General features: G+C 50.1%; 1 protein-coding gene across 2 annotated transcripts in view; it reads left to right on the plus strand.

The window, feature by feature from the left end:
* Positions 1-5,850: 5,850 nt before the first annotated feature.
* The window catches only part of CACNA1H (calcium voltage-gated channel subunit alpha1 H), a 60,588-nt gene continuing 41,384 nt past the window's right edge, over positions 5,851-25,054 (plus strand). For both annotated transcript variants that reach the window (XM_087912803.1, XM_087912804.1), the window contains exons 1-7: positions 5,851-5,961; positions 6,218-6,351; positions 6,879-6,976; positions 11,584-11,743; positions 15,163-15,478; positions 22,252-22,344; positions 24,156-24,945. In XM_087912803.1, the coding sequence (XP_087768929.1) occupies positions 5,869-5,961; positions 6,218-6,351; positions 6,879-6,976; positions 11,584-11,743; positions 15,163-15,478; positions 22,252-22,344; positions 24,156-24,945 (1,684 nt within the window). In that variant the 5' untranslated portion in view covers positions 5,851-5,868. The remainder of the gene's footprint in view (positions 5,962-6,217; positions 6,352-6,878; positions 6,977-11,583; positions 11,744-15,162; positions 15,479-22,251; positions 22,345-24,155; positions 24,946-25,054) is intronic.

Genomic DNA, 25,054 nt, shown 5'->3' on the forward strand with positions numbered 1-25,054 from the left:
GTTTGAATGAACTGCCAGCTCTCGAATGCTTCCCAAGCTCTGCGTTCGTGCCGAGGAACGGAGACTCCACCCCGGAACAGAATCCGAAGGGGAAGAGGAGGAGAGACAGAATCCTGAGTGAAGTCTGAAGGCCTGGAGCAGGTCTCCTGATAGGGGGCTGTGCCAGGTCCAGTAATGGGCAACCCCACCCACCCCGCAAGCGGTCAGACAAAACTGGGCTGGAAGACCAACCCTGATGTCCAAGGGTTCCGTTAGCCAAATCTCCCCCATGGACTGGGAAGGAGAGGAAGGATGCTGCCTCTGCAAGGGGAAGCTCCCTTCCCTATAAAAGCACCTCCTTTTCTTACCATAGATCTTTCTTTTTCACTTCTAAGCGTTCACCTAAACCCCAAAAACGTATCTTGAACTCAGCTTTTTTTTTAAAAAAAGGTTCAGACACTTAGGAAACTCATTAAATCCCATGAGATTTCAATGTTCCTGCAGGAGCGTTCCAGGATCTGATCAGATCTCGGTGGCCTCCTGAAACGCCTTGCAAAGTCTTCCCTTTCTCTCCTTGAAAGCAACTGGTATTGGATGGTCTTCCTTGGTGGCCTCTACTGGACTTGTCACGCCTGGGTAGGGGGTGCCAAAGAGCTCTAGGGTTGCAGGCTAGACCTGAGGAAACTTCCAGAAAGAGGCAATGGTAGATTGCAGCATATCTTTCCCATATTTGCAAGCCCCATCAAGGTAACTGCAGAATTAAAGCCGCACAAAAAGTTAACTCAGCCCCATCAGGCTGCTGAGGACTGTAACTTGGAATGTAAAGCTAGTTGCAGTTTGAACGCTTTGTGGCAGGTTGCCAGGTTTCATGCTGCATTAAGCAACTTTGGCAAGTCCAGTAAATGAGGAGCCCACTTTGGGGAGCGGAGGGGGGAGATCTGCCCCCTCCCCCCACCCCCCATGTCATGCAGTTAAGCAGAGGCTGAACCAAGTCCCTGCCCAGGTGAGCAAACCGCAAACGCTTCAGGGCTAATATCTCCGCGTCTTTTTTGGAAGCCAGAGGTCTTCCTTCTTTTGCAACGAGAGAAACTTCTGTAGCACTGAGGGAGCCAATGCTCTAGGTTCACTTCACTTTCCGCCTCATTATGCTGAAACTTTCCTTCCTTCCTTTTCTTTCTCTTCTTTTCTTCTCTTTCTCTTCCTCCCTCCCCCCCTTCCTTCAACTGGGTCGGCTTCTTCCCTTCTGCTTTAGATTTCACTCCCTCCTGATCAGGATGGTGTTTAAGAAAGGAGGTGCAGAGGAGTGTTTATGTATTATTTATTTCATAGTATTACTTGGAGAGGCTGCTCAACTCTCCAGACGACTGGCTCACAAAAAGGAAATAGCAATAAAAGGAAAGGGAAAAAAGACCAAGCGACAGAGGCCTCAAACAAAACAGAGAGGGGCTCCGCCACCATCCCGCGTGCTTTCCTGCTGGGGACAGGCGCAGGGGTGGGCGGAGGTCAGAGTTTGGCTTCCTCCCAGCCAGCTTCAGAGTCCCCAGCCAGGTGCCCTGAAGGCCCAGGAGCTGCTGAGCAAAGGGCGGTGGAAGACCAGAATCGAGAAGAATTTCGAAGGTTCATAAAGTGGGGCTCCATTTCCAATGTGCCCCGACACGTTAGGAGGAACCTGGCTGCCTGAGGAGCCCCCCCCTTCCCTCCCTCCCTCCCCCCTTCCCCTCCCCATCTCCGGCTCCCATCGGGGATCACACAAAGCAACGGGCGTCTCCAGAGGCGGCTTCTCTGCTTCTCCAGTTCTCGCAGGGCCAAGCCAAGCCAAGACGTAAAGCATAATTCTCGGCCAGCCACCCTTCTGCCCTCACCTCTCCAATTAATTACTCCAGAGCGACCTCTTGGTGGCATGCCAGCCATAAGTGGCGCTGTGAGAGAGGCCCCTGTGTCGCATGGGTGTGCACAGCAGTAAATCCCCCCGAGTTTATGGGAGAACAAAAGATGGCTTGTTTATGCCGTTGGAAACGTGACACAAATTCTCCCGCAGGATTATCTGCTACCAGCTTCCAGTATATAAACACTTGCAGAGTGGAGGATTTCTGGGCTGGCACTTTTCCTCCCTTTTACTTTTCCTCTAGCAGGCAGAAATAATGGGATTATAAATCAGGTAGATCTGCCTTTCTGGTTAGGAAAAAAGCTCACCTTCCCAGCCTCTCCAGTCGCAACTCACTTTCTCTTTATTTCTATCACAAGTAAGTAAGCAGGAATATAGATTTATCATTTGTTTACAATGTAAAATATTTCCTCTCGCCAGATTATAAATACTTTAGCTGGGAAACAATGATACTCATAGCAGCTATTTTCCAAAAGGGATTGGATTCATGCCTCCTGCTAAGTTATGGTTGGTTTCATCAAGTTTTATTGACTAAGCCATAAGTAACCAGGTTTGCAAAATGCACCAAGCCCAGCCAAACCATTACAGAGCTGGGCAGGCTGTGAGCCCCACTTTGTAAGCCACATTTACTCTTGGTGGGAAAATATATATTTTTGCCCAGTTCTGTGAACGTCTCTCTAGAACCCCTTCGCCTTTCTCAAGATTGAGTTCTGCAACTGGGAGAGAAGGGTCTATTTTTTGCAAAACATTGCAAAAATTTTGCACGTTTGGAAATATTTTCTGCACATTTGTTGCACGTTCATTTGGAAAGTGAGTCAAGGTGCAAAGGAGTCAACCATGCACAGCCTTATCAATTCTTGACGTATTTATGTCAACACATCTATCCCATAATGTGCTCTTGGCTCCTTCTGAGAGGTACCAAATGCCAGGGATTCCTCAAGTTCTTGCAAGACAGGCCTGGCTTTGTAGCACCTCTCAGTCAAAAAGAAGGTGAAGCGTGTAGCTTCACTCCACATCATTTTCTCAATGGGTTCAGGTGCCTCATCCCAAAATGAGAAGAAGTTTGAAGCTTTGGGACACCATTGATCCCCACCAGGAGAAGCTTCCTCTGGTGAGAGAATGGGGGGCTCCCTCTGCAGAAGAGGAGGTGGGAAGCTCTTGTGGCCTGCAAACATTTCTTAGGCAATCACTTCTTCCTGCTGCTGCTAGCTTCCTCAACGCCCACGGAGATTCTCAGTCACCCAGCTGATGGTTGTCCCAAAGGCCTTTTTACAGGGGCAACTGGACTTTCTTGGGTTTTGCTTGAAGATGTTTTGCTTCTCATCCAAGAGGCTTCTTCAGTTCTAGTGGAATGCTCCACCATTCAGTCAGAACCGAAGAAGCTTCTCAAGTGAAAAGCGAAAGTCTTCAAGGGAAAAATAAAACCCAGTTGCCTCTTGAAAAAACACCTTTGGGACATGCTGACTTCCTACTGAAGAGTAGATGCGGCTGTGTCTTGATCTGGGCCGGAGCAGGGGGAACCTGCGGATCTGCTCCAAATCTTCAGGTTCCTTCTTGGGAGGATGGCGGAGTCTTTTTGTGACAGAAATAGGCAAAAAGAGACTCCCCCCGCCCCCCCGCCCCCCCCCGCCGGTCCCTCATGTATGCAGTGTCCTCCAGAAGAAACACACACCTACCGCAGAGGCTTTCATGGTGTTGCTTTCATTCTGACATCAAGTTAAAAGCATATTTCTTTACCTGAGCAGATTTAGAGTTGAAAAATAAATTCTCTTTATGCTCAGCCTGCTTGCTTCTTTTCATGCCTCAGATTTGCTGGTGCTTTTTATTCTTATTATGGCTCCCCTGATGTGGAGAAGATTGGGATTTAAGTGAAAGACAAAGAAGCGTCTCAGAAAAGTCGGCTTTGAAAGGGCAAAAGGCTATGTTTTCGCAAGATTTCTTCCCTTGAAAAAACGTTTTCCCTGGAAGCCGTGTTCAAAACATTGCCGCTTTTATCAAAACACTCTCAGGGAGCCGGTTTTTATTTTTGTTTCATTTTTGTGGGCTTGTGTGTGTGTGTGTGTGTGGTGTGTGTCCTTCCCTAGTAAAATGACTTTTAATGCATCCAATTTCTCCTTTTAAAAAAGCGGGGTTCCTTAACCAGCACTGTTGCATAATTAAATGCCGCTTGCTGATGGGAATTCCGCTTTAAGTCATTTTTCCTCATTTTCTTCCCTGCAGTTTCCAGCACTTAGCAAATAGCCCGGGTTTTTTTGGTTTTTTTTTTTTTGTAGTTGGGTGATTTGAATAATGGGAAAGTGGAGTGTTTACAAAAGCGCTTCCCCTTCCAGTGCAAACCCTTCCCCTTCCGCCACCTGCAAAGGAACCGGTGTGAATTGAGGTGGGGGCACCTGCCTCCAACCCCACCCACTCCCCTTAAGTCCCTTTGGAAAACCTCCCCTCCACCTTCCTTCCTGCCGGTGCATCTCTATCCGCTCAGAGACTGCGTCCACCTCGGGTTGTCTTAGACAACAGACAATAATGGAGTTGGAAGGGACAAATCTCTTCTTAAAAACCTCCAGTGTTGGAGCAGCTGCAACTTCTGGTGGCAAGTTGTTCCACTGATTAACTGTCCTCGCTGTCAAGAAATTCCTCCTTAGTTCTAGGTTGCTTCTCTCCTTGATTATTGACTCCATCCGTTGCTTCTTGTTCTGCCTTTGGGTGTTTGGAGAACAGCTTGATCCCTGCTACTTTGGGGCAACCCCTGAGTTCTTGGAAGGCTGCTGCCGTGTCTCCCCTAGTCCTCCTTTTCATTAAACTAGACATAACCACTTCCAGCAACCTTTCTTTATGTATTTTAGCTCCAACCCCGTAATCATCTTTGTTGCTCTTCTCTGGACTCTCCAGATTCTCAGCATCTTTTTTACGTATCTCAACTCAACCCTCTTTGCCTTGAATGCTGATATTTTTGCAGCTGCACCATTTCTGGAAGAAACCTGTTGACCTCTGCGGGTGTTTTGAGAACTCAAGCAAGCAACGTCTCTGGAGATTCCAGCTCGTCCAAATTATGATTGTCGCAAAGGGAATTGGACTTCCTTGGGTTTTTTCCCTTGAAGAGGTTTTGCTTCTCACCCAAGAAGCTTTTTCAGTACTGAAGAACTGAAGAAGCTTCTTGGATGAGAAGCAAAACCTCTTCAAGGGAAAAAAAAGCCAAGGAAGTCCAATTGTCTCGTGGCAAAAGCACTTTTGGGTTAAGCAAGCAATATTTCCCCACCCGTCCTCTGTCCGGGATAAGGAGGTGGGCAACCTTCACCCTTGTGACAGGCCGGGGGTGAAGGTAGTTTTCCTAAGCCTGGTTCTCTCTGGATAGGTGGTACTGCAACTCCCATCATACCCAGCCGGCAAACACAGCGGATTCAGAAGTGGCAGGAGAGCTGTGGCCAGAGGTCGTTTCTGAGTACGCCTTAGATTGCTGGCCTTTGTTTTCTAGCGTTTATTTTTTAACTACTATTTTCGTGCTTCCCTTTTGGTTATTTTGGTTTCTTTCGTGGTCCTGCATGTGCTTTTATTGCTGAGTGTCTTTTGAAGCCAACCCAGAAAGGGGGGGAAATACGTTAAATTGTATAAAAGTCTGTCCTCCTTTTCTGTGTCTCTCCGTGATCCTTTTCTACCCCTTTATTTCATTTCTCAGTTCTTGGACTGCAGACATTATTCATCAATATAAATTGTGTGTCTGTTCTTCTCCCCTCCATGTCTGGGCAGGAAAAGGAAGGAAGGAGGCCACTGTCTTAGTTCTATCTCCAGTGCACTTTTCAAGATGTTTTTATGGATGTTTTTGTACTTATCTCCGTAAGTTGGCTGTAGATATTAAAAGAGACATCGCAGCTTTCTAAATAATTCTTCCAATTCCAAGCTCTCGATTGCCACGGGGGTTTCTAAGGCCTGGGAGGCAGGTTGGGTCTCCCAGAAGCAGCATCTCAGGTTCTCCTTAACTCTGGTCTCCCACCTGGTTCGAGCACGTCAGCATGCTGGTTATCCTCTTGAATTGCGTCACCCTTGGGATGTTCCAGCCATGTCAGGATATCAGGTGCCAAACAGAAAGGTGCACAATCTTGGAGGTAAGAGAGACGTGTCGCTTTGTCCGTGTGGACTTGGACCTCTTGCAGCTTACGGGTTGGTCTTCAGCTACTAGTCTCGAGAAGTCTGCAAGTCGGGTGTGCCCGGGATGGGTGTACCTTCAAGGTATAAGACCCTCAGGGGTAAAACGAAGGCTGAGGTTTAGGGCGAGGCTCAGGCAAAGCGCAAAGTCAGCCTTCAGGATGGAAGAAACGGTCCTCCTTCGCTCTACTGTGTCCATTCTTGTTTTAAATCCAGGCATTTGACCACTTCATCTTCGCCTTCTTTGCTGTGGAGATGGTCATCAAGATGATTGCCCTGGGGATCTTTGGCCACAAATGTTATCTGGGAGACACCTGGAACCGCCTCGACTTCTTCATTGTCATTGCTGGGTCAGTAGACTAAGCGCTTCTGGTGGGGTCCCTCGGGGTCTCCGACCTGGGTTGCCTTCTTACAGAGCTTTCATGGCCCAGCTGGGTAACATCGTCAGTGCTAGGAGGGAGTGGGGTATCTGGAGAGGAGGAGGAGGAGGAGGAGGACTCTGTAGTCCTTGAGGTACTCTGACCTGGCTTGACGTTTCATTACTCCATTAAGTAACATCATCAATGGTATGAAAAACACTCCATGCTTGATTGATGATGTTGAAGGCCCAAATGGATGTCCTGTGGACAGGGACGGGAGGGATGATTGTAGTTCCTTTTGATGCTCCTAACTTGTTGGGTTTTTTTTTCCTGAAAGAAAGCATGCGCTTGCTGTCCAGTGTAGTTAACCTGTGTTTTATACTCCCAAAGGTTGACCAAAAATATTGCAGACATAAGAGACCTGGTTAAGGTTTGACTGGCTCAGCCTGTGTTTTCCAAGCAGAGGGGCCAACCCTGCCCTCTTCCTCACCTCTCGTGTTTCTTTCTCTCTCTCCCAGCATGATGGAATATTCTCTGGATGGACATAATGTCAGCCTTTCAGCCATCCGGACTGTGCGGGTTCTCAGGCCCTTACGAGCCATTAACAGGGTGCCAAGTAAGTCGGAGCTCTCTGGCCCTTTGGGGCGGGGGGGGGCGGCTTCCTGGTGGGGCAAATGCGTGGGGAGAATTGGGTCCTGCAGCCCCCTCTTGGGTACCGGTGGGCTGGCTGCCAGAGCTTCATTTCGCAGCCGTCCTGTGAAATCCTGACCAGGTGAGCCTCCAAAATCCAGGCCTGTCTTAGCTCCAACATGGGGGTTAACCCACAGTCCAGGAGGAAAAATATCCTGATTTGAATGCTTTCATTTCATTCATAACCCGCCACCCACAACCCCCCAAAAAACTCAAGGCAACCTAAGATCCCTCCAGGAAGAAGCCGAGGGAGCAGATTCACATCAGCCTCTCGGGGTCTTCTTATCTAACCAGTGATCTTCACCCTGGTACCTTCCAGATGTTTGGGACTAAACACTCCATAATCCTTGGCCATCTCCACCTCCTTCCTTCCTTCCTCCCTCCCTCCTTCCCTCCCTCCAGTTTTCCTTCCTTCTTTCCTTTAGTCCGGCCTCCTTCTCTTTTCCTTTCCTTCCTTCCTTCCACACAGGTCTTCATTCTTTATCTCATTCGTTGACCTTGAGAGCTGTAATTTTCTTGGCCATCTTCATGTTTGTTTCTGTCTTCATGGATTACTCTGGAAAAGCTAATAAAACTATTAATGTCAGAAAGAGAAGATGAATGCAGCCCACTCGGCCTGGAGGGGCCATCCGTTCCAACTCGACTCTCCCCAGCTGGGCTGCTCAGCAGCTGGCATCCTTGACATCTCCCACCCCCCAGGACATGCAGACCCCGGGAGGGCCCAAGGCATTTCCAGACTCAGCTAAGCGGCCCCCACCCCAAAGACGAGATTGATCAGCCTGCCAAGCTGCATCCAACCGCACCCTGCTGGACAGCCGGAATGGATGGTGGCCACCCCCGGCCCCTGATGGAGTGGAGGACATCAAGGGAGGCTACTGGGGGGAGACAGCGAGGCCAGGAGACCCACCCACCCCATTTTGCCATTGCTAGAGGTTGGCTCCTGAGCAACGGGGAGAAACGGCCGAGGGAGAAGACTTCCAATGGTCACGGTTCTCCTGGCCCCTCCCTGAAGGTGCAGGAGAGCTCCAGAATAACGCAGTTGGAAGGGACCTTGGAGGTCTTCTAGTCCAACCCCTGCCCGAGCAGGGACCCTATACTAATTCAGACAAGTGGTTGTCCAACCCGTTCTTAAAACCTCCTTCTCACTGCCAGGAAATCTCTCCTTAGATCTCGGTTGCTTCTTCCTTAATTGGTTCCCATCCATTGTTGCTTTTTCCCCGCCTTCAGGTGCTTTAGGGGGTAGCTCTTCTTTCTGGCTACTGGAAGGGGGTCTCTAGTTTTCTCGATCTCCAGTTCTCTAGTTCTGCAGTGTCTGGAATCCACTGAGTTCTGCTCAAATTCAGTCCTCAGTTTGGAACGGAGTGGAACGCATTTTGTCATCCGGGATCTCCCCTTCGGTCCCCGCTTCCTTATTCCCCACGAAGGTTGTTGACTGGATTTCTGGTTCTGCAAAGACGCTTTCGGCAGCCCTGCAGCTGCGAGGCCACACCTGTCCTGGGTTGGCCTGCCTGGAGAGGTTCAAGTGAGCGTTAAGCCCCTTCCAGCTGTTTTTCTCTTCAATCCAATTTGGAGGCTAAGCCAACCAGTCGAATTCATTTCCTGGTTGTGCCCACTTGGCTTTGAGTGATTCTTAGCTGATATGCTAATACAGCAGCTCCTTGATTGCTTTTCATCAGAAATCCTATTTCGCTGAGAGCCGATGTAACAGAAGAAAAACAGGCGAGGTACTTGCCCAGAAAGCAGCGTCGACGTTCTTGCGCATTGTCTGAAAGGCTCTTCTGCAGAACCTGGAGATTGGGGGTCGACATCTCTCCCGGCTGCCTTGGCCAAGGGAGATGTGCCAGTCCGAGCACTTCCCCTGCACCCCCTTCCTGCCGTGCCCTTTGAGGACGGCCGCTTGGAGTCTGGCATTTCTTGCACAGGAAAGGAACATTTGGATTAAATTCTCCCCGGTGGAATATGGAGGCCGCTGGAACTGGTTTACTGACGAGAAGCGGAGAAGCAGGAGACAGACAGACAGACAGACAGAGAAGTCCTGGCCTTGAGAGGTTGCGGGATAATTTCTGTCCCCTGGACTCCTGGGGCCTTCTGAGCTGGGTCGTTTGCTTGCAGATGTTACTCAACTCTGTCACGGGGAGGGAAGGTAATCTAAATTCAGGCCCTTGGCAACGGTCAGGGGTTTACAAGGGTTGCAGCATCCCGGGGCCATCTTCCCAGCCTGCTTCCAACAAGCAAAGCCAGTTGGAGATGCTGGATTTGTTTAACAACTGTGTGGCTCACTTAACAACCAATAGCAAAGGTCATAAAATCGGGCAGGACTCTGTTAGCACCTGCCTTGCTTAGCAGTGGAAATTCTGGTTCCAACTGTGCACATGAAGACTTTCCGTGCAAACTTTGGGCTGGACCGATTTAGACGTCACGAACAAGCCACGTCATTGAAGAGGGACCCCGAATGCCTTCTCCCCCAATCCAGAAGGTCAGGGTGACCTCAAGGAAGACGAGCCCGAGCCCCAGAGAGATCTTGGAGCAGCTCCTGAGGAGCCTTGAGCAACTTCTGGATCTCAGTCCATTTTCAGATATTGATTATTGCAGCTATAAAACCGAAGTGCCTCTGAACGGCATTGTTCCCTCTTCTAACCTGAAAATGGCTCCCCGTGACGGGGGAGGCTTCGTTCCGTCTCTTTCTCCCACCCTGAGCTCAGTCAGGGAGCCCCACCCATGGGTGCCAAGGTGGAAGACACCAAACGTTGACCAGTTGGCTTACAGAGGCCCGTTGTGTCCAAGGAAGGTGGGAGGGTTTTGATTACTGGAATAAAATGTGGGTTTACAGAACCCCGGAGTTGGAGGTATGCAGCTGTCCTATTCTGGGGCAATAAAGGCAGCCAACCTCCTTGCCCTCTTAAATTGAGTTTATTCTGGGCGGTTTGTTTGCAGGGCCCACATAATTTGCTTGGTTTCGTTTGTCTCTGAGTGAGCAAAAGGGAGAGCAACACTTATTCTAATCATCTAAGAAAACGTTAGTACTAATATTCACATTTGCATCAGTCTTATCGGCCTTCTGTTTATGCAGATTCTTTGCGGGCTTCCTTATTTAAGAGAAGCCTGAAGCTCAGCTTAGAATTCCAAATCAGAGCAGCCCCTCCCTTCCAGAAGTCTTCAAGGATGCAGCTTAGGGCTCAGCTGGTTAGGAAGATCCCGGGTTCAACCCAACCCAGCAGCTTCCTTTCAAGTAGGAAGTCATTCCCAGATCCCCTTTGATGTGAGACGTAGCTCCTCCGCAGGGATCAGCCAGCCGTGGAGCAAATCGACAACAGTGGGATATAATGAATCTTAGATAGCAGATCGGTTATCTGCGTAATCCTTTCTGATCCCCCAATTCACAGCAAAGCCTTAACATTTGTTGAGTTCTTCTCCTATAAATTGGATTCTGCCAGTGGTAGCAGGTACCCGGCCTTCTTCCCACCAGTCTTATGATGGCTGAAGATGGCCTACGGTTTGCCCAGCCACCCCCAGCCAAAGGCAACAAAAGGCAGGATGGAAAATGCCTCGGAACAACTTGGCTAAGAACCGGACGCAGAGAGAATCTCCTCTCCATTATCAGCTAGCAAACTGACAGTATTGATTAATAGTTATTTCAGTTCAAGTGCACCTTGAGGTCATTTGATCTCAGGATTGAGCTGTTCCACTTCTGATGGCCCCCAGTTTAAGTTTTAATACATTTTCTTTTTGATAACGGCTTAATGCAGATGCTTGAAGCTGTGTGGACTTCAGCTCCCGGAACTGTCCAGCCTAGGCTAGTTGAGGAATTCTGGGAGTTGAAGTCCACACAGCTTCATGTTCTCAAGGCTGAGAAACACTGACTGAATGTGTTTTGTTGCACCTCCTATCTCATACCGTGGACCCTTAAGATCGCTCGCTGCATCGAGATGTCAGGCCTAGAGCTAATTTAAAGACGTATCCATGGCTTATTGAATCCATGCTATGGGCTGGCCATCTATGTTTTATGTATTGGATGGGGAAGCCCTCTGGAAATTGGAAAGCTGTGGGCTAGACCCAGATGCCAATGACACATCAGTAGAGAAAGCTGAAGGGGGGAGGGGTGCTTGTGAAGTTACCAGATGTTGACCATTAGTCCAGCAAGTGGCTCAAGAAACCTGGCTGACTTTAACTGATCTAGAAAGCTAAGTTGGGTTCCTTGGATGAGGGGATCCATCAAAAATATCCACAGTTGGAAGCTATAGATTAAAACCAGAAGAAGGTTAGGACAACCTTCTCCAAGCTTCACCAGGAGAACCATTTGGACATGGAGCCACTAGCTGGACTCGAAGGAAGTTCTTCCCCTTAGCGCTCCATCCTTCGTCCGTATTCTCTAACCGAGAGCCCAGCCAGCCCCCAGACCACCCGACCTCTCCCTGAAGGCCCCTTACAGATGTTCTGCCTGGAGGAAGCAGCTTCATCTGCCTGGACCTGTGTCCCAATTTGGCCCAAGCCCCCCCTCCTCCTCCTGACCCCTCCTTTCTGCTCTCTCCACAGGTATGCGCATTCTTGTCACCTTGCTCCTAGACACTCTGCCTATGTTAGGCAACGTCCTCCTCTTGTGTTTCTTCGTCTTTTTCATCTTTGGCATCGTGGGGGTGCAGCTCTGGGCCGGGCTGCTGAGGAACAGGTGTTTCCTGGATTCCCCCTTGCAAAGGTAAGTTTTCCAAAGGTGACCCTCTCCTTCCCTCTTCTCGCACCAGCCCTACAGTTGCTAGAGGCGGGCAGCCGATTCTGCCGGTCACCAAGCAACGGCAAATAGTTACTTTAGTAGAGTGTTGGCTTTTTGCTGATAAAGGAGGAGGGGGAGGGGGGAGGAGGAGGGGAGGAGGAGGAGGGGGAGGAGGAGGAGGGGATTTTCTGCCTGAGGTTTTAAAATAAGTTGAGGCGGCTTCGGAACACAATTCGTCCTGCTGTGGAGATGGTGCTGAGGTCAAGGGAGACCTCAAAACCTCTGCTGGCTGCAGCACCTGCCTTATCTTCGCAGATGCCCCCAGAAAAGGAGAGGGGGCGCTTGGTTTGCTGATAAGAGCCATTGGGGGTCCGACACCCTTATCTGCCGACCTGAGTGCGAATGACATTTTCCAGCACTGCTAATTAGTCCTGAGAGTGGTGCAGGTTCGCTTCAGTCCATCGAAATAGAGCAGGAAGGGACCTTGAAGATCTTCTAGTCCAGCCCCCTGATCAAACAGGAGACCCTAGACCATTCCAGACAGGTGGCCGTCCAGCCTTTTCTTAAAAACTTCCAGGGATGGAGCCCCCACAGCTGTCCCACTGGCAGATTGTTCTCATAGTTAGGACAAACATTGTTCAAGTTGCCAACTAGATAAGAATGAGAGTTCTTGCCATGGAATCTGGGATCGATGCTGGTGAGGGTTCCAGAAATCAGCCGCAGCAGCCAAATAGCGGCCAAATATCCCTCTTGCCATTTTATTCATTTATGAAGTGTATATGCCACCCATCTCGAGTTAGCTCAACCCTACTATGATGGGGAAGAGGTAACAGGGAAAGAATACGGAAAGCAACACACAGAATTATACATACACACATCTGCACACGCACACACTATGCCCCCCCCAAAAAGAGGAGGGGTAAATTAACTTAAATCTATGGAAGGAGGCAATATATCCAAGTTTGCCATCAATGGTATTTTATTTATTGCATCCAGAAGTTGGGTGCTCCATTGAACGTTTTTCAGAAGAGATTGGGTGGCCATTGGTCTGAAATGGTGTAGGGTCTCCTGCCTGAGCGAGAGTTAGGCTAGATGGCCTCCAAGGTCCCTTCCAGCTCTGTTATTCTGTTACTACAAGCATCAACTGTGCCTGGAGGCTGGGAATGGGGGTACAAATTCTTCCCGTTGCCTTGAGCCAGGCCCGGAAACCAGGATCCTAAGCAGTTCTGGATTGGGGGCTATTTCTGTTGATTTTTTCCCTGGTTGACTCTGCAATCCTTCAGTACTGCAACAATTCTCTAGTGTAGGTTTTTGCCCCTGGAGACTGAGACAGAACATAGAGCAATAAGGTTGGAAGGATCCTGGATGGGTGGGTGGGTGGGGGGAGATTTGTGAGGGGGCCCCGGGAATGGAGGAATGTCTTCCAATATTGCACCACAAAAGAGGTGGACCATTGGCAATGATACCCTTATTCTGGGTGGGAAGAAACGGCCACAGTGGGGAGGGCTCTTCAAAGACATCTACGGAAACGGAGTCCCTCCCCACAACTGGTGGCCAAAAAATTCTGCCTATTTCTGACGGTCTGATCAAAGCAAAGGAAAGGTTAGAAAAACAAGTCACCCACTCCTTCGCAATTAACACCGGCTACTATCTCTGCCGAGCAGCCAGTCCAATCCCAGCACAAGGAAAAAAAGATTTGAGATAAGCCTTCAGCACCGCTTAATTTCTTTTTCTCTGCTCTTTTTGCAACCCAAAAGAGGGTCCTTTCCTTAACAGATGCGCCAAGGGAGAGATTTTGTAAAAATAATAATAATAATAATAATACATAGCTCAGAAAGGAAGAACTTTGTGGGGGCGTCCAAGAGAGTTGGACCATGGAGACGCCAGAAGGAAAGGTCCAAGTCTCAGGGAGATTGGATCGGCCAAACTCTTGATACCAGCCCTTGGGCAGCCTCTCAAGAAAGGATGTCCTTTCTTGTGGCTGTGAATTCCACAGGCTAATCGTCGCCCTGTGAACTAGCCTTTCCTATTGCATTTCTTCCTGGCCTTCCATGTAATGACAAGAAACTTCTGGAAGAGAATATTTGCAGCTCAGAATCAAACTGTGGGGTCCTTGGTGCCCTCTGAGCATCATTGTTTTCGTGCAGACGTTTCATGAGCCGTCTAGGTCATTTCATCAGTGCTAGAAGAGGGTGGGTTTGCAGAGAAGGGGAGGAGGAGGAGGAGGACTGTGGAGTCTTTGGGGCTCTCTGAGCTTGGCTGTTTTCTTGCAGATGTTTCATGACCCAACTAGGTAACAACATCAGTGCTAGAAGGGAGGAAGACTTTAGCTTCTGGTACTGATGAGGTTCCCTAAGTGGGTCATGAAATGCAGGAAAATCACCAGGCTCAGAAAGTATCAAGGACCCCATCGGAAACTTCTCTGCCTCGCCTACTCTTTCTGCATGGTTAAAGACGGCAGCTGCTGTGAATGCAGCCAAGCCGAAAACCTATTTTCTTGTTTTCTTTTAAAAGCGACAGTGCGCAGCTTTGCAGCTTAAGCAACAACTGGAACGGTTTATAGAGAATTGGGCCGCCAAAGAGTCCTCAGTGCATCTATTTGTAGTGAGAAGTCTGGAAACATTTGCTTCCCATTTTGATGCTTGGCTATCTAGTTGGCCAGATATTTAGACTGGTCCCCCTTTCGAGCCCTTCCGGGGACCTGTCCTCACAGGATGTCAGCTGTTCCAACTCTAGCTTCCTTTGGCAATTGTCCACTAAAGTTTGGCTACTTTAGGGGAGGGAAAAAGGACCGGGGGGGGGGGGGACACATGATAGCAGCCTTCCAGGATTGGAAGGGCTGCCCCAAAGAAGAGGAAGGGGTCAAGCTATTCTCCAAAGCCCCTGAAGGTAGGACAAGAAGCAACAGGTGGAAACTCATCAAGGGGAGAAGCAACCTGGAAGGAAGGAGAGACTTCCGGACAGGGAGGACAATGAGCCAGTGGAACTACTTGCCACCAGAAGTTGTGGCTGCTCCATCATTGGGGGCTGTTAAGAAGAGACTGGACAGCCACCTGTCTGAAACGGGATAGCTTCTCCTGTTTGAGCAGGGGGCTAGACTAGAAGACCTCCAGGGTCCCTTCCAGCTCTATTCTGTTCTTTCTCTCCTCTGCTGCTGCCTCCAGGTACTGCAATGTCCACCCTGCAGACTTTTTTGTCCTTTTATGATTATCGTTACTGGCTTGTGCCCGGTTCAGATAAGCATTGGCTCTGCCACTGGTTTCTCCTTCCTCCCCCCCACCCATTCTTGCATTTTTTCCCCACTTGGCTGAACAGGAATTCATGTTTTTAGGTACCGGAATATTATCTGCTTGCTCTATTCCCTCCACCCACCCCCCTTCCTTCCTTCCTTTCTCCTTCTCAAGGACACACAACCTGACTTTCCTGCATAAGTACTACCGGCCGGAAGAGAGCGAGGAGAATCCCTTCATCTGTTCGTCCCTCCGGGATAACGGCATGCAGAAGTGCTCCAGCATCCCAAACCGGAAGGAGTCCAAGATGGACTGCACGTTAACCGTGGACGCTTACAACCCACAATTGGACTCGCTGGACTTGAGCGGCCGCAACGGCTGCATTAACTGGAACCAGTATTACAATGTTTGCAGGACAGGGGACTTGAACCCACACAATGGAGCTATTAATTTTGATAATATTGGCTATGCTTGGATAGCTATTTTTCAGGTAAGGGGGCTCCTTTTGTGGATCGCGACAGGGGGTTTGAGATGAGCAGCTGCCGGGATGTGGAACTATCCTCAAGGATGGTTGATGCCGCTAACAACAACACACTTCCTCTGCCCTGGGAGGGCCGGCAAAGCAAAATAACTTTGGTTCTTGTTTTATTGTTGCAAACTAACAAGAACTCGGTGCAAGTGGCAGCAGTACACAAGTAACTAAAATCATACGATGAGAAACGTTTTCTTGCAGATGGCCCATGACCCAGCTAGGGAATGTCATCCGTGCGAGGAGGAGGAGGAGGAGGAGGGCTGTGGGGTCCCTGGTGCTCCCTGAGCGTGGTTGCTTTCTTGTTTCGTGACCCATCTAGGGAACATCCTCAGTGCTGGAAGGAAGGCCTGCCAGAAAGCAGCCAAGCTCAGAGAGCACCAAGGAGCCCAGGAGGGCCCCCTCCCCAAAGCAGGCCCTGCCGGGCTCCTGAAGGGCAGGAAGGCAGCCTTCGGAAAGCTGCTGCTCACCTTGAGCCGAAGGAGGTGGGGGAGGGAATCCCAGGGGCGTTTGGGGGGCCCTCATCCTCTCCTCTGCCCTCCTCCAAAGCACCCACCATTGTTGTGCCCTTGTTGTGTAATGGGCTTTCGGCTCTGATGCAGAGAAGCAATTACCTTCTGGAGTGAAAGAGGGAAGGTGGGCCGAAATATTCAGTGGTGAAATATTTCAGGTCCCTCCAAGAAGCTACAGAGGCAGGAACTGGCGGGGGTGCGGCTTATTGCTGACCCCCCTCTGTGAGGTGCATTGCCCACCTCATTATATGACCGTGTCAGTTGTTGGCAGGAGTAAATAAAGAGGTAAATGAAGCGTTCAGCGCATGTCGCGCTCTGGAGTTCTACCAGTTGGAAGTGCAATCGCTGCAGGAGGATTCTGGCCTCGCGGGAATCAGTTTCGCCTCTCCCCTCCTCTTCAGAACACACCTGGCTGGTTCCAAGGAGACTTCCAAGGGTTGGCCTTTACAAGAATGCTCAGTGTTTTGCTTAAGTTGCCAGGATTCCTTTTTGCATTGATCCCTAAACCTGGGCGGGGGGGGTGCAGTTGCAGAACACCTGGCAGGTAGGGCTACAAGCAGCTTCCTGATTCCCCTGGGAGTCTATTCTGGGCTATTAACCCTTTGGTGGGTTCTTCCAGCCCTCGGCTCTACCTCATCTTCTTGACCCTTGTGGCACAGCTAACTTGGGCCAGCCTGAGTCCCAAGCTGGCACAGCATGGATCAAACTCTGCACATCTGGCAGGAGAAGCCAGACCTTCTGAATCCAGGGAGGAAGCAAAGGTTGGTAGATTCACTGCTTCTGCTCAGCCTTCCTTTCTTGGGCTGTGCAGATCATGAGCCCCTACAGCTTCCTTCTGTCCAAAGAAGTTATCAAAATCCTGCAGGGAATTCTGGGTGCTGCTGACAGCAGCTTTAATATTATTCAGGATTTCATTTTCTAGCCCCTCTCCTCTCCTCTGCTCCTCTCTCCCCAACAGCTTCAGGAAAGAGAGGGGAGGTGAACGGAGGTTGTCTTCTCTCGGACATTCTGCGCACGTGTTTTTCTCAGCAAGGCTGACGGGTTTTCACCAACAGATTGGTTCTGTCAGCAGGGAAGGAATTCCACCTTGCAGACGGCCAAGAGAAGGCCAAGGAAGCCTCTTTAGCAGGGCTTGGTTGAGCCATCAAGGGAAATGCCTTCCAACAAAATAGCTCTTTGGAACGCAATGTTCTTCCTGCGCTCCCCTGGTTCTCCCTCCTGCGTATTTCAAGCAAATGTGCTTTAGAATTCTACACAATTCACCCAGGGTTCGTTTTATTCCAGGAGGCATCACGCCTGCAAACCTTTGTGGGTCTCAAATGCAGCCACCTTGGGACCAAAGAAGGCTTAGTTCAAGACACGCAAAAATTGCTTCTCGGTTTTTTGGGTAGGGCACGGCTCTCTACCCCACAATTTGTGGGAACAAGGCAATGTCCCAACAATGCCTTGCTTCTTCAGCAGTGTGCAGAAGATTCCCACAGTTGCTTTGAGGGATGGGCGCAGAGCCCAGAAATGATGAGAAATCCAGCAATAGGATCTGATTTGATTCAGGCTCCAGATCAAAGCTCCTCCTGCTTACAGAGGAAAAATGGATGACACTTTCTTGCATTTCACCAGAAAGGGGTGGAATTTGCAGGAACCCCAGAATGCCATGGAAAGAGACATCTCGCCTCCCTCCATCCAAGGAATTATCTGGCTGGCTCTGCTCTTGTCTTGGATGAGTCTTCCACAGCTTCTCGGCTGGCAAAGGAGCCCTGGCATCTGGAGATAGGAAAATGAGTAGGCACAGAGAGCCCCCATGCTGCCAGTCAGGCCTTGGAGACCATCTCTCCAGGGAAAGGGAGGGTGTCACTCTTAGCAATTACGCAAGACTCTTCACGGGCTCAGAGCAGATCTGCTTCGCCCCTTTAATCCAGTGAAATATTGCCACAGGTGATTTGTCCAGTTCTTGGCTGTGGCTGGGCTTGCCTAAGAAAACCATTCCAAATCTTGGCTTCTTGTTTTCCACCCTCCAATCTGCAGGGCTGGCTTGCTGGATGGATGCGCTCGCACACCACAAAACCATGAATTCCATTTTCCTGCCTGCCACAGCACAGCAAATGCTGGGGCTAATTAGCATGATGAACCAAGCCTCATGAATATGTAATGAAGCACAATTTATTTTCCATTACTACAGTTGCAGTTGATCAATGTTTTGTGGGGCTGTGAAGTTTCTGGGCAAACCACCTCCCAGACTTCTGTGGACAGAGAAACAGGAGAGATTGCTTCTCCACCAGTTTTCATCAAGGAAACAAAGAGCTTTTCGCTTTTCAGAGAGTCACTGCATCCTTAGAAAAACCCGCTTCTTGCGCTGGGACTTGTTGACAGGCCAAGAGATGGAGAGGTCCATTTGCCAGAAGCTTCTTCATTCCAAGGTTGGGATGGTGGTTTGTTTGGAGAAAATTCAAGCAAAGGAGGGAGGGAGGGAGGGAGGATCTCGGAGATTTCTTTTGAAAAATGTGTCCTGATCTGGAAGCAGAAAATTAAAAATATTTTAGAGAGTAAAATAATAAGTCTTGAAGAGATAAAAGAGAATAATTCTTCCCATGCAAATTCTTCCATGTCTCCCAGGGGAGACAGTTTCCTTCCTGGACTTTGGAGCCAGACTGGGAGTTAATTTGGCACATCCTGCAGGAGAAAGTTGCCATTTTCCGAGGGCAACCGGCTTCCTCAGTGCAAAAGGAAAAAAGCGATGGAAGCATCTGTTTTACTCATGAGAGGGTCACACAAATCCATGTACCATTTTAAGGGGTCACAGCACTGCAGCGCTTGGAATCCTCTGGCCAGCCCAAAGGCCGCCTTGGCTCGGCATGATGCGCACCTCACATCAAACTAACCAATAGCCCGCTAAGCCCCACAAAGAAAGACCAAACCAGAATAATTGCAACAAAGCGAAGCGTTTTGTAGAATTGCAAAACTCCTCCATCTTGGCCTGAGGTGCAAAGCACCTGGTGTGAACAGAGCCCATACTTCGCCTTCCAGCGGGCACTGAGACAAGGAGATTGCATTTCCTTGAGCACCTCCAAGTCCACCAGGTAGGAAGGGGAATTTCTGCAGGGCAGGAAACAGACCCTGTACCACGATTCTCTCTCTGTATTCCCCCCCACACATGAACAAAAGGAGGAGAGGAACCCCGGAGTCTTCTTCCCACTTATTTCCTTTCCCTGAATTCCATTCAGAGGCTCTCTTGCTGCAAGGAAGCCCCCTCCCTCTCCAATATCCTGGGGTCCCTCCGCTCGTTCTTCCTCGGGAGAAGCAGCCGCCACCTGTTTCTGCAGCTGTTCCAGCCGAGTGACGAGAAGAGAAACCCATCCTAGGAAGACGAGGGATGGTGACAGAAGGGAAACCCTGGCGTGGGACCAAGGCGTGCCAGCGGTGCCTCGGTTTCCCTTACAAGATGCCTCCCAGCTCTGGATTCCCAGCACGGCTCAGAGGAGGAGGAGGAGGAGGAGGAGGAGGAGGAGGAGGAGGAGCCTTCAGGGCTGCCCAGCTGCTCCCAAGTTGAGGTGCCAAGACAGGAGACGGGCAACTGGCCGGATTCCATCTTTTCCTTTTGCAGTCAGCCAGAAGGACTTTGATGTGATGGAGGCTGAGACATCATCTTTCAACCTCTTCCCTCCCGCGGCAGCCTTGTTTGAAACTCACGTTATTAGACCTTATTTCAGATAAGCTCCACCCTGGGGGGATTCGGAGTCCTTGGAAGGGACTTCCCAGAAAGCAGGCAGGGCTTGTGCTCTTGGGGAGGGGGGGTGTTGATAAGGGACGTGTCAATGGGGGAATGAGGAAAGGTCCATGGATCAATGGAGAAGAATGACAAACGTCAGCATCGTATTTCCAAGCACGGCCGAGCAGAGGCTTCTGGGGCAGCCTACAAGGAAAAAACAAGGGGCCCTTCTTCTCTGGGGGTCTCCTGCCCACCATCAGCATCCAGATAGGCCATTTTTGAACCTGGAGGAATCCTTCCAGTGAGCCACCCGCTGAATTTCCCCCCAGGAATTGTCCAAACCCTCTTTTACAGCAGCCTGAAAACAGGGTTCACCGTGGGATGTTGAGTTCCTTGAGTTAGTTCATTCTCAGTTACCTGGAGAAGAGTTTTTTGAGTGGAGACCCTCCATTTGAGGAAGTCCAGTCCCACCCTGGGCCAGGAAAACGCCTGGCTGCCTGGTACTGGCTTACGACTCACGTATGTGTCTGTGTGACAATCCTGAAGTCTCTGCTGCGTGTCCATACTTGGTCAAGGAGTGATCCCTCGGCCGAAGCATCCTGAGATTAGCTTCTCAGCCCAGATGAGGCCAGCCAGGTTCTACGACCCAAGCTTAAGCCAGCTGAAGTTCTCACGATCTTCCAAGGTTGACTGGCCCAAAGGCATCTCCAGGAAAGGCCACCTGGCACTCTCTCCCTCCTTCTTGCCGTTTGGACTATAGAGTGGTGGTGGTGGGCGTTCTGTGCAACCAGGATTGTGCATCAGCGCAAGGGTTGTGTGAAGGAGTGGCTTCCCCCTTTGCGTCTGCAAGGTAGGACTGAAAAAAACCAAGATGGTGCTCACAAGGTTGGAATTGATGCTTCGCCTGCTTTTATGTGCCTTGTCCATGTGCCCCTGTGGCCCCACCTTGACCGTTTCACGACAACCTTCAGACCTGCCCACTTGCAGGTTCCAGCACAACTTGCTTCTTGTGGTGTTAATTCGGTCTTCGGTTCTTTTCTTCCGTAGCAAAAAGACAATGGGAAGCTGTAGCCGAGTGCCGTGGCTTCTCCGTGTAATTAAAACATCCTTCCCCTTCTTCAGACGTTTGATGGTGACAGCAGCAAGGACAATTATGCAACTCTAATGCAGGCTGCTGAGCCAGGGAAAAAAGAAAGCCTTCACGGTGTATTTAGGGCCGTTTATGGGCTCAGCCACGGAGATCAGGTCTGAAAGCCGGGCCTCCGTGGGAGGCAGATTCTCCACGCGGAAAAGGCAGGGGGGATACGTGATGGCCCTCCTGAGGCTTTGTGAATTGCTAGAAAGCTTCTGCTTCCATGTACCGAGCCTTGCAAGCAGAAACCTAGCACTCCTTCCTTGTAGCTTGGGCCGGTTGATTTTGACCCACGGGAAGCATTTAAAATGGAAATATATCCCCCCCCCACGTCCCAATTGCTCATCGTGGCTCAGCTGCTCCGAAGACTGGCCCGAAGGTCTCACCACGTCATCGTTCTTCTTAGTTCATTGCTCCCAAGTTTTGACTTCCATCCAAATTTAAGAACAACGTGCCCTGGAAGGAAATGTGGGGCAAATTGGGGAAAACAGAAGAGCTCTCATTATTGCAATGACAGCCCCACAGAGAAAGACTCTTCCTCCGGGCTCCTACAAATCTTAACAAACCAGCCGTGCCTCTGTGTGTGTGTGTGTGTGTGTGTGCGTGCATGCATACAAGAATAACTAACCACCAACAGACTTTGATGTTAATCTTTATATTTTTCTTTCTTGAGTTGGCGTCAATTTGGATAATCTGCTTGGGCTCCTCCTGTCTTGCAGCAACAGTGAACGGGGGGGGCATCTGATGAAACAGCAGAGCTTGGAGTCTTGCAGGAGAACAAATAGTTTGCAAGAGCAGATAAATTTTATGGAGGGCAGGAGGTGAAGCCTTAATGGGCATCCCACTTTCTCCCTTTTAATTTTGGGAAAAGCTCAAATCCTCCGCTTGTTGGGTTCAGGGACAGAGGGGGCTTCATTCTGACGGAGGGGAACCACTGGGCAGCTCATGCAGTCCACAGGCTGGCTCATGATATCCATGCATGGGAAGCAAGTTGACCCAGTGGAAGGTTCTGGAGGTGAACAAACCCAGAGAGATCCTGGTCCTTGGTTTCCCCTTCAGCCTCTTCTGCCAGCTCAAATGCCCATCAAAGCAACGAGGGAGGAAACGACCCACAGATCCGTCTTCGGCAAGGCTCTGCTTTCCTTCACTGGAGGGGGGTGAGAGCCGCTGCTATTTGCGTTCTCCAGCCCTGGGTGCCCACAAGGACTCTGTGTGAGCGGGATAAATGTTGAAGGGTGGGGGCGGGGAGGGAGCGGTTGGAAGAACAGCCCAGAAAAGACCGGAAGGGCAGCGGGGAGATAGCTGGGTCCTTCCTGGATTTTCTGCTTCTTAGCTGGTCCCTGATGACGTTCCTAATGCGTTTCTCTCATCTCTGCTTCTCCTACAGGTTATAACCCTGGAAGGATGGGTTGACATCATGTATTATGTTATGGACGCACACTCTTTTTACAATTTTATATATTTTATACTACTTATAATAGTAAGTATGGGGTGGGACAGGGGGCTGGCAGCTCAGGTTAACCCCGTGGCTCTTAAGGATGAGGGGCCAGGCAAAGGATCCTTTGAGCCGAGGGCGTCTGCAGGGTGGGGGGCATCTAAGGTTAAAGAGGGTGGCAATGACCGTAGAATCACTGTACAGCTGTGCAGCCCCCCCTTTTTTAAAAAACACCCTTTCTGTCCAGGTAAATGATCTCCTCATAACACCTGCCATGGCTGTGGAAAGCTGCAAACCTCTCCCGGGTCTAAATGTCCTCGCAGCTAGACTACCCCCAAATTCCAAAGCCAGGTTGCCCATAACCAAGACGTGCACGATACAGTCTTCATTCCTGAAAATCTACTCTCAGCACTTGGAGTGGGAGCAGCTTGTTTGAAGCACATCCAAGGTTCCAGCCCATGTGAAATCGCCAAGTGGGCCATTAACAACTTCCACTAGCAATAACATACACACATACACACACACACAAAGCCTTTATGTCTGCATTAAGCTTTCCGTCCTGGTGGTTTACGTTAAGAAGCTAAGAGGGAAGTTTGTTCACATCAGAGGAGCAGCACTAAAGAGGAAGAGAGAAGCAGACGGGAACTTTCTTGGCAGCACCTCCAGCTTCTCCTGGCTCCAAATATCCCAGGGCTTTTGCCCAGAAAAGGCCCTGTTTTCACTGGGGGGGGGGCAGTTTAGCCCTAGTTCTGCCTTGGCCAGACCCTCCTTGGATGCCTGTCTCCTGGGGTGGGCACCACAGTTCCAAAAGGGGAATGGAGCCATAGTTCTGAGGCGGATCACCTAGATGCAAAGTTCTTCATCTGATGATCTACAGTGATGTTTGGGGAATGGGAAGGCCATGTTTATTTGACTTCTGGGATATATTAGGAGTAGGGGGTAGGACCCAGTTGTAGGGGGTGGGCTGATTTCAGACTATTTAAGTAGGATGAGTCGTGTTGCAGTCAAAAGAGTCGTGTTGCAGTCTGAAATCAGATCCTGGACTAGGCTCTTGAACTAATTCAGGGGTGTCTGAGGAGGGGCAAAAAACCCTATGACCACCTGATTGAATCCCCACTCCTATTTCACAAGCACCCATCTTCACGCTCCTTTTTGGCTGACTATCAGCTCTTAACATACCTGGGTCTTCTTAGTCTAAATCAGAGGTGTTCAGCCTTGTCAACTTTAAGACTTGTGGAGTTCAACTCCCAGAATTCCCCAGCCAGATAGCTGGGGATAAACCTCTTCAAAGTTCCACGGGTCCAGAATGCATTTCTATTTCTTTACGGAGAGGAAATGCGAAGGGGAGTCAATTATGACTATGGCAGTGGTGCTTTTCAGAGTACCAGCAATTGGCCGTCCTTAAAATTTCCATTTCAGGAAGAACCAAAAAAAGTTGCTGTTATGGTTACATTGGCTGAGTTCACTCAAGGTGCCTTTCTTGGATGTCCCAAAGGTGCTTTCCCAAAAGGCAACTGGACTTTCTTTGCTTTTCCTTGAAGATATTTCTTCTTCAGTTCTGAAGCTCCTTGGATGAAAAGTGAAATGTCTTCAAGGAAAAATCGAAGAAAACCCCTTTGGGACCATCATGACCTGGATGACTGGGAATCTCCATGGACACTTTCCTTGGGTCACTCTATTTCCTTGTTTGCCTGTTCCTGCTAGGTCAGCCCAACACACCCGGCCATGAAGAGTTGACCAAGGTCAACTTTAGCCAAGCTCTGCATGGTGTTCCCTCAATGGGTGGGTGTGGGGGGGTGAGCCTGGCCGGTTGCCTCCATCTCCAAGCACTCTCTGTCTTCTTTTGGCTCTCCCAGGTTGGTTCTTTCTTCATGATTAACTTGTGCCTGGTTGTGATAGCAACACAGTTTTCTGAAACCAAACAGCGGGAGAACCAGCTGATGCAGGAGCAGCGAGCCCGCTACCTCTCCAACGACAGCACAATTGCCAGCTTCTCTGAGCCGGGAAGCTGCTACGAAGAGCTCCTCAAATACATCTGCCACATTTTCAGGAAAGTCAAACGGAGGGCCCTGCGCCTGTACAACAACTGGCAGAGCAAGCGGCAGAAAAAAGTCGACCCCAACAGTGGCACAGACGATGTTCAGGGCCAGCGGAGCGGCAAGCGGCGCATCATGTCCATCCACCACTTGATCCACCACCACCACCACCACCACCACCACTACCACATCAGCAACGGGAGCCCCCAGGGGCCCAGGGCCAACCCAGGGATTTGTGACCTGGAGTTGGATGTCATGAAGCCTGGAAGCCAACTGATGCTTCCTCCATCTTCGCCCAGCCACCCAAGTGGTGGAGCTGCAGATACGGAGTCCATCCACAGTATCTACCACGCCGACTGCCACGTGGAAGGGACCTCGGTGAAATGCAAGTCTTCCAGCATTGCTGCGGGTAGCAAAGCTGCCAATCGCAGCAGCACGAACTACCCCACCATCTTGCCTTCTCCGGCAAACAAAGCCAGTGTCCCCCCCTTGTCCAAAGGGAAGAAAAACGAGGGTGGTGAGGCCACCTCTCCCATGCCTGTGGTCAGCAGCCCAGCCCACCTGAACGCAGATTGCTATGGGAAGCTCCATCATCTGGTGGGAGAACGTGGTAAGAAAAATGGCTTCAGTGACCTAATTTAGACTCAGCATCCAAAGCAGAGATTTTTTTTAAAAAAAGGTTAGAGATAAAGGCCCAGTAGAAGATCTCTGCTGCTACA

This window comes from Pseudonaja textilis, chromosome 14 (genome assembly GCF_049901715.1).
Source record: "Pseudonaja textilis isolate UNSWEBS1 chromosome 14, rPseTex1.2, whole genome shotgun sequence".
In the NCBI taxonomy this organism is placed as follows: Eukaryota; Metazoa; Chordata; class Lepidosauria; order Squamata; family Elapidae; genus Pseudonaja; species Pseudonaja textilis.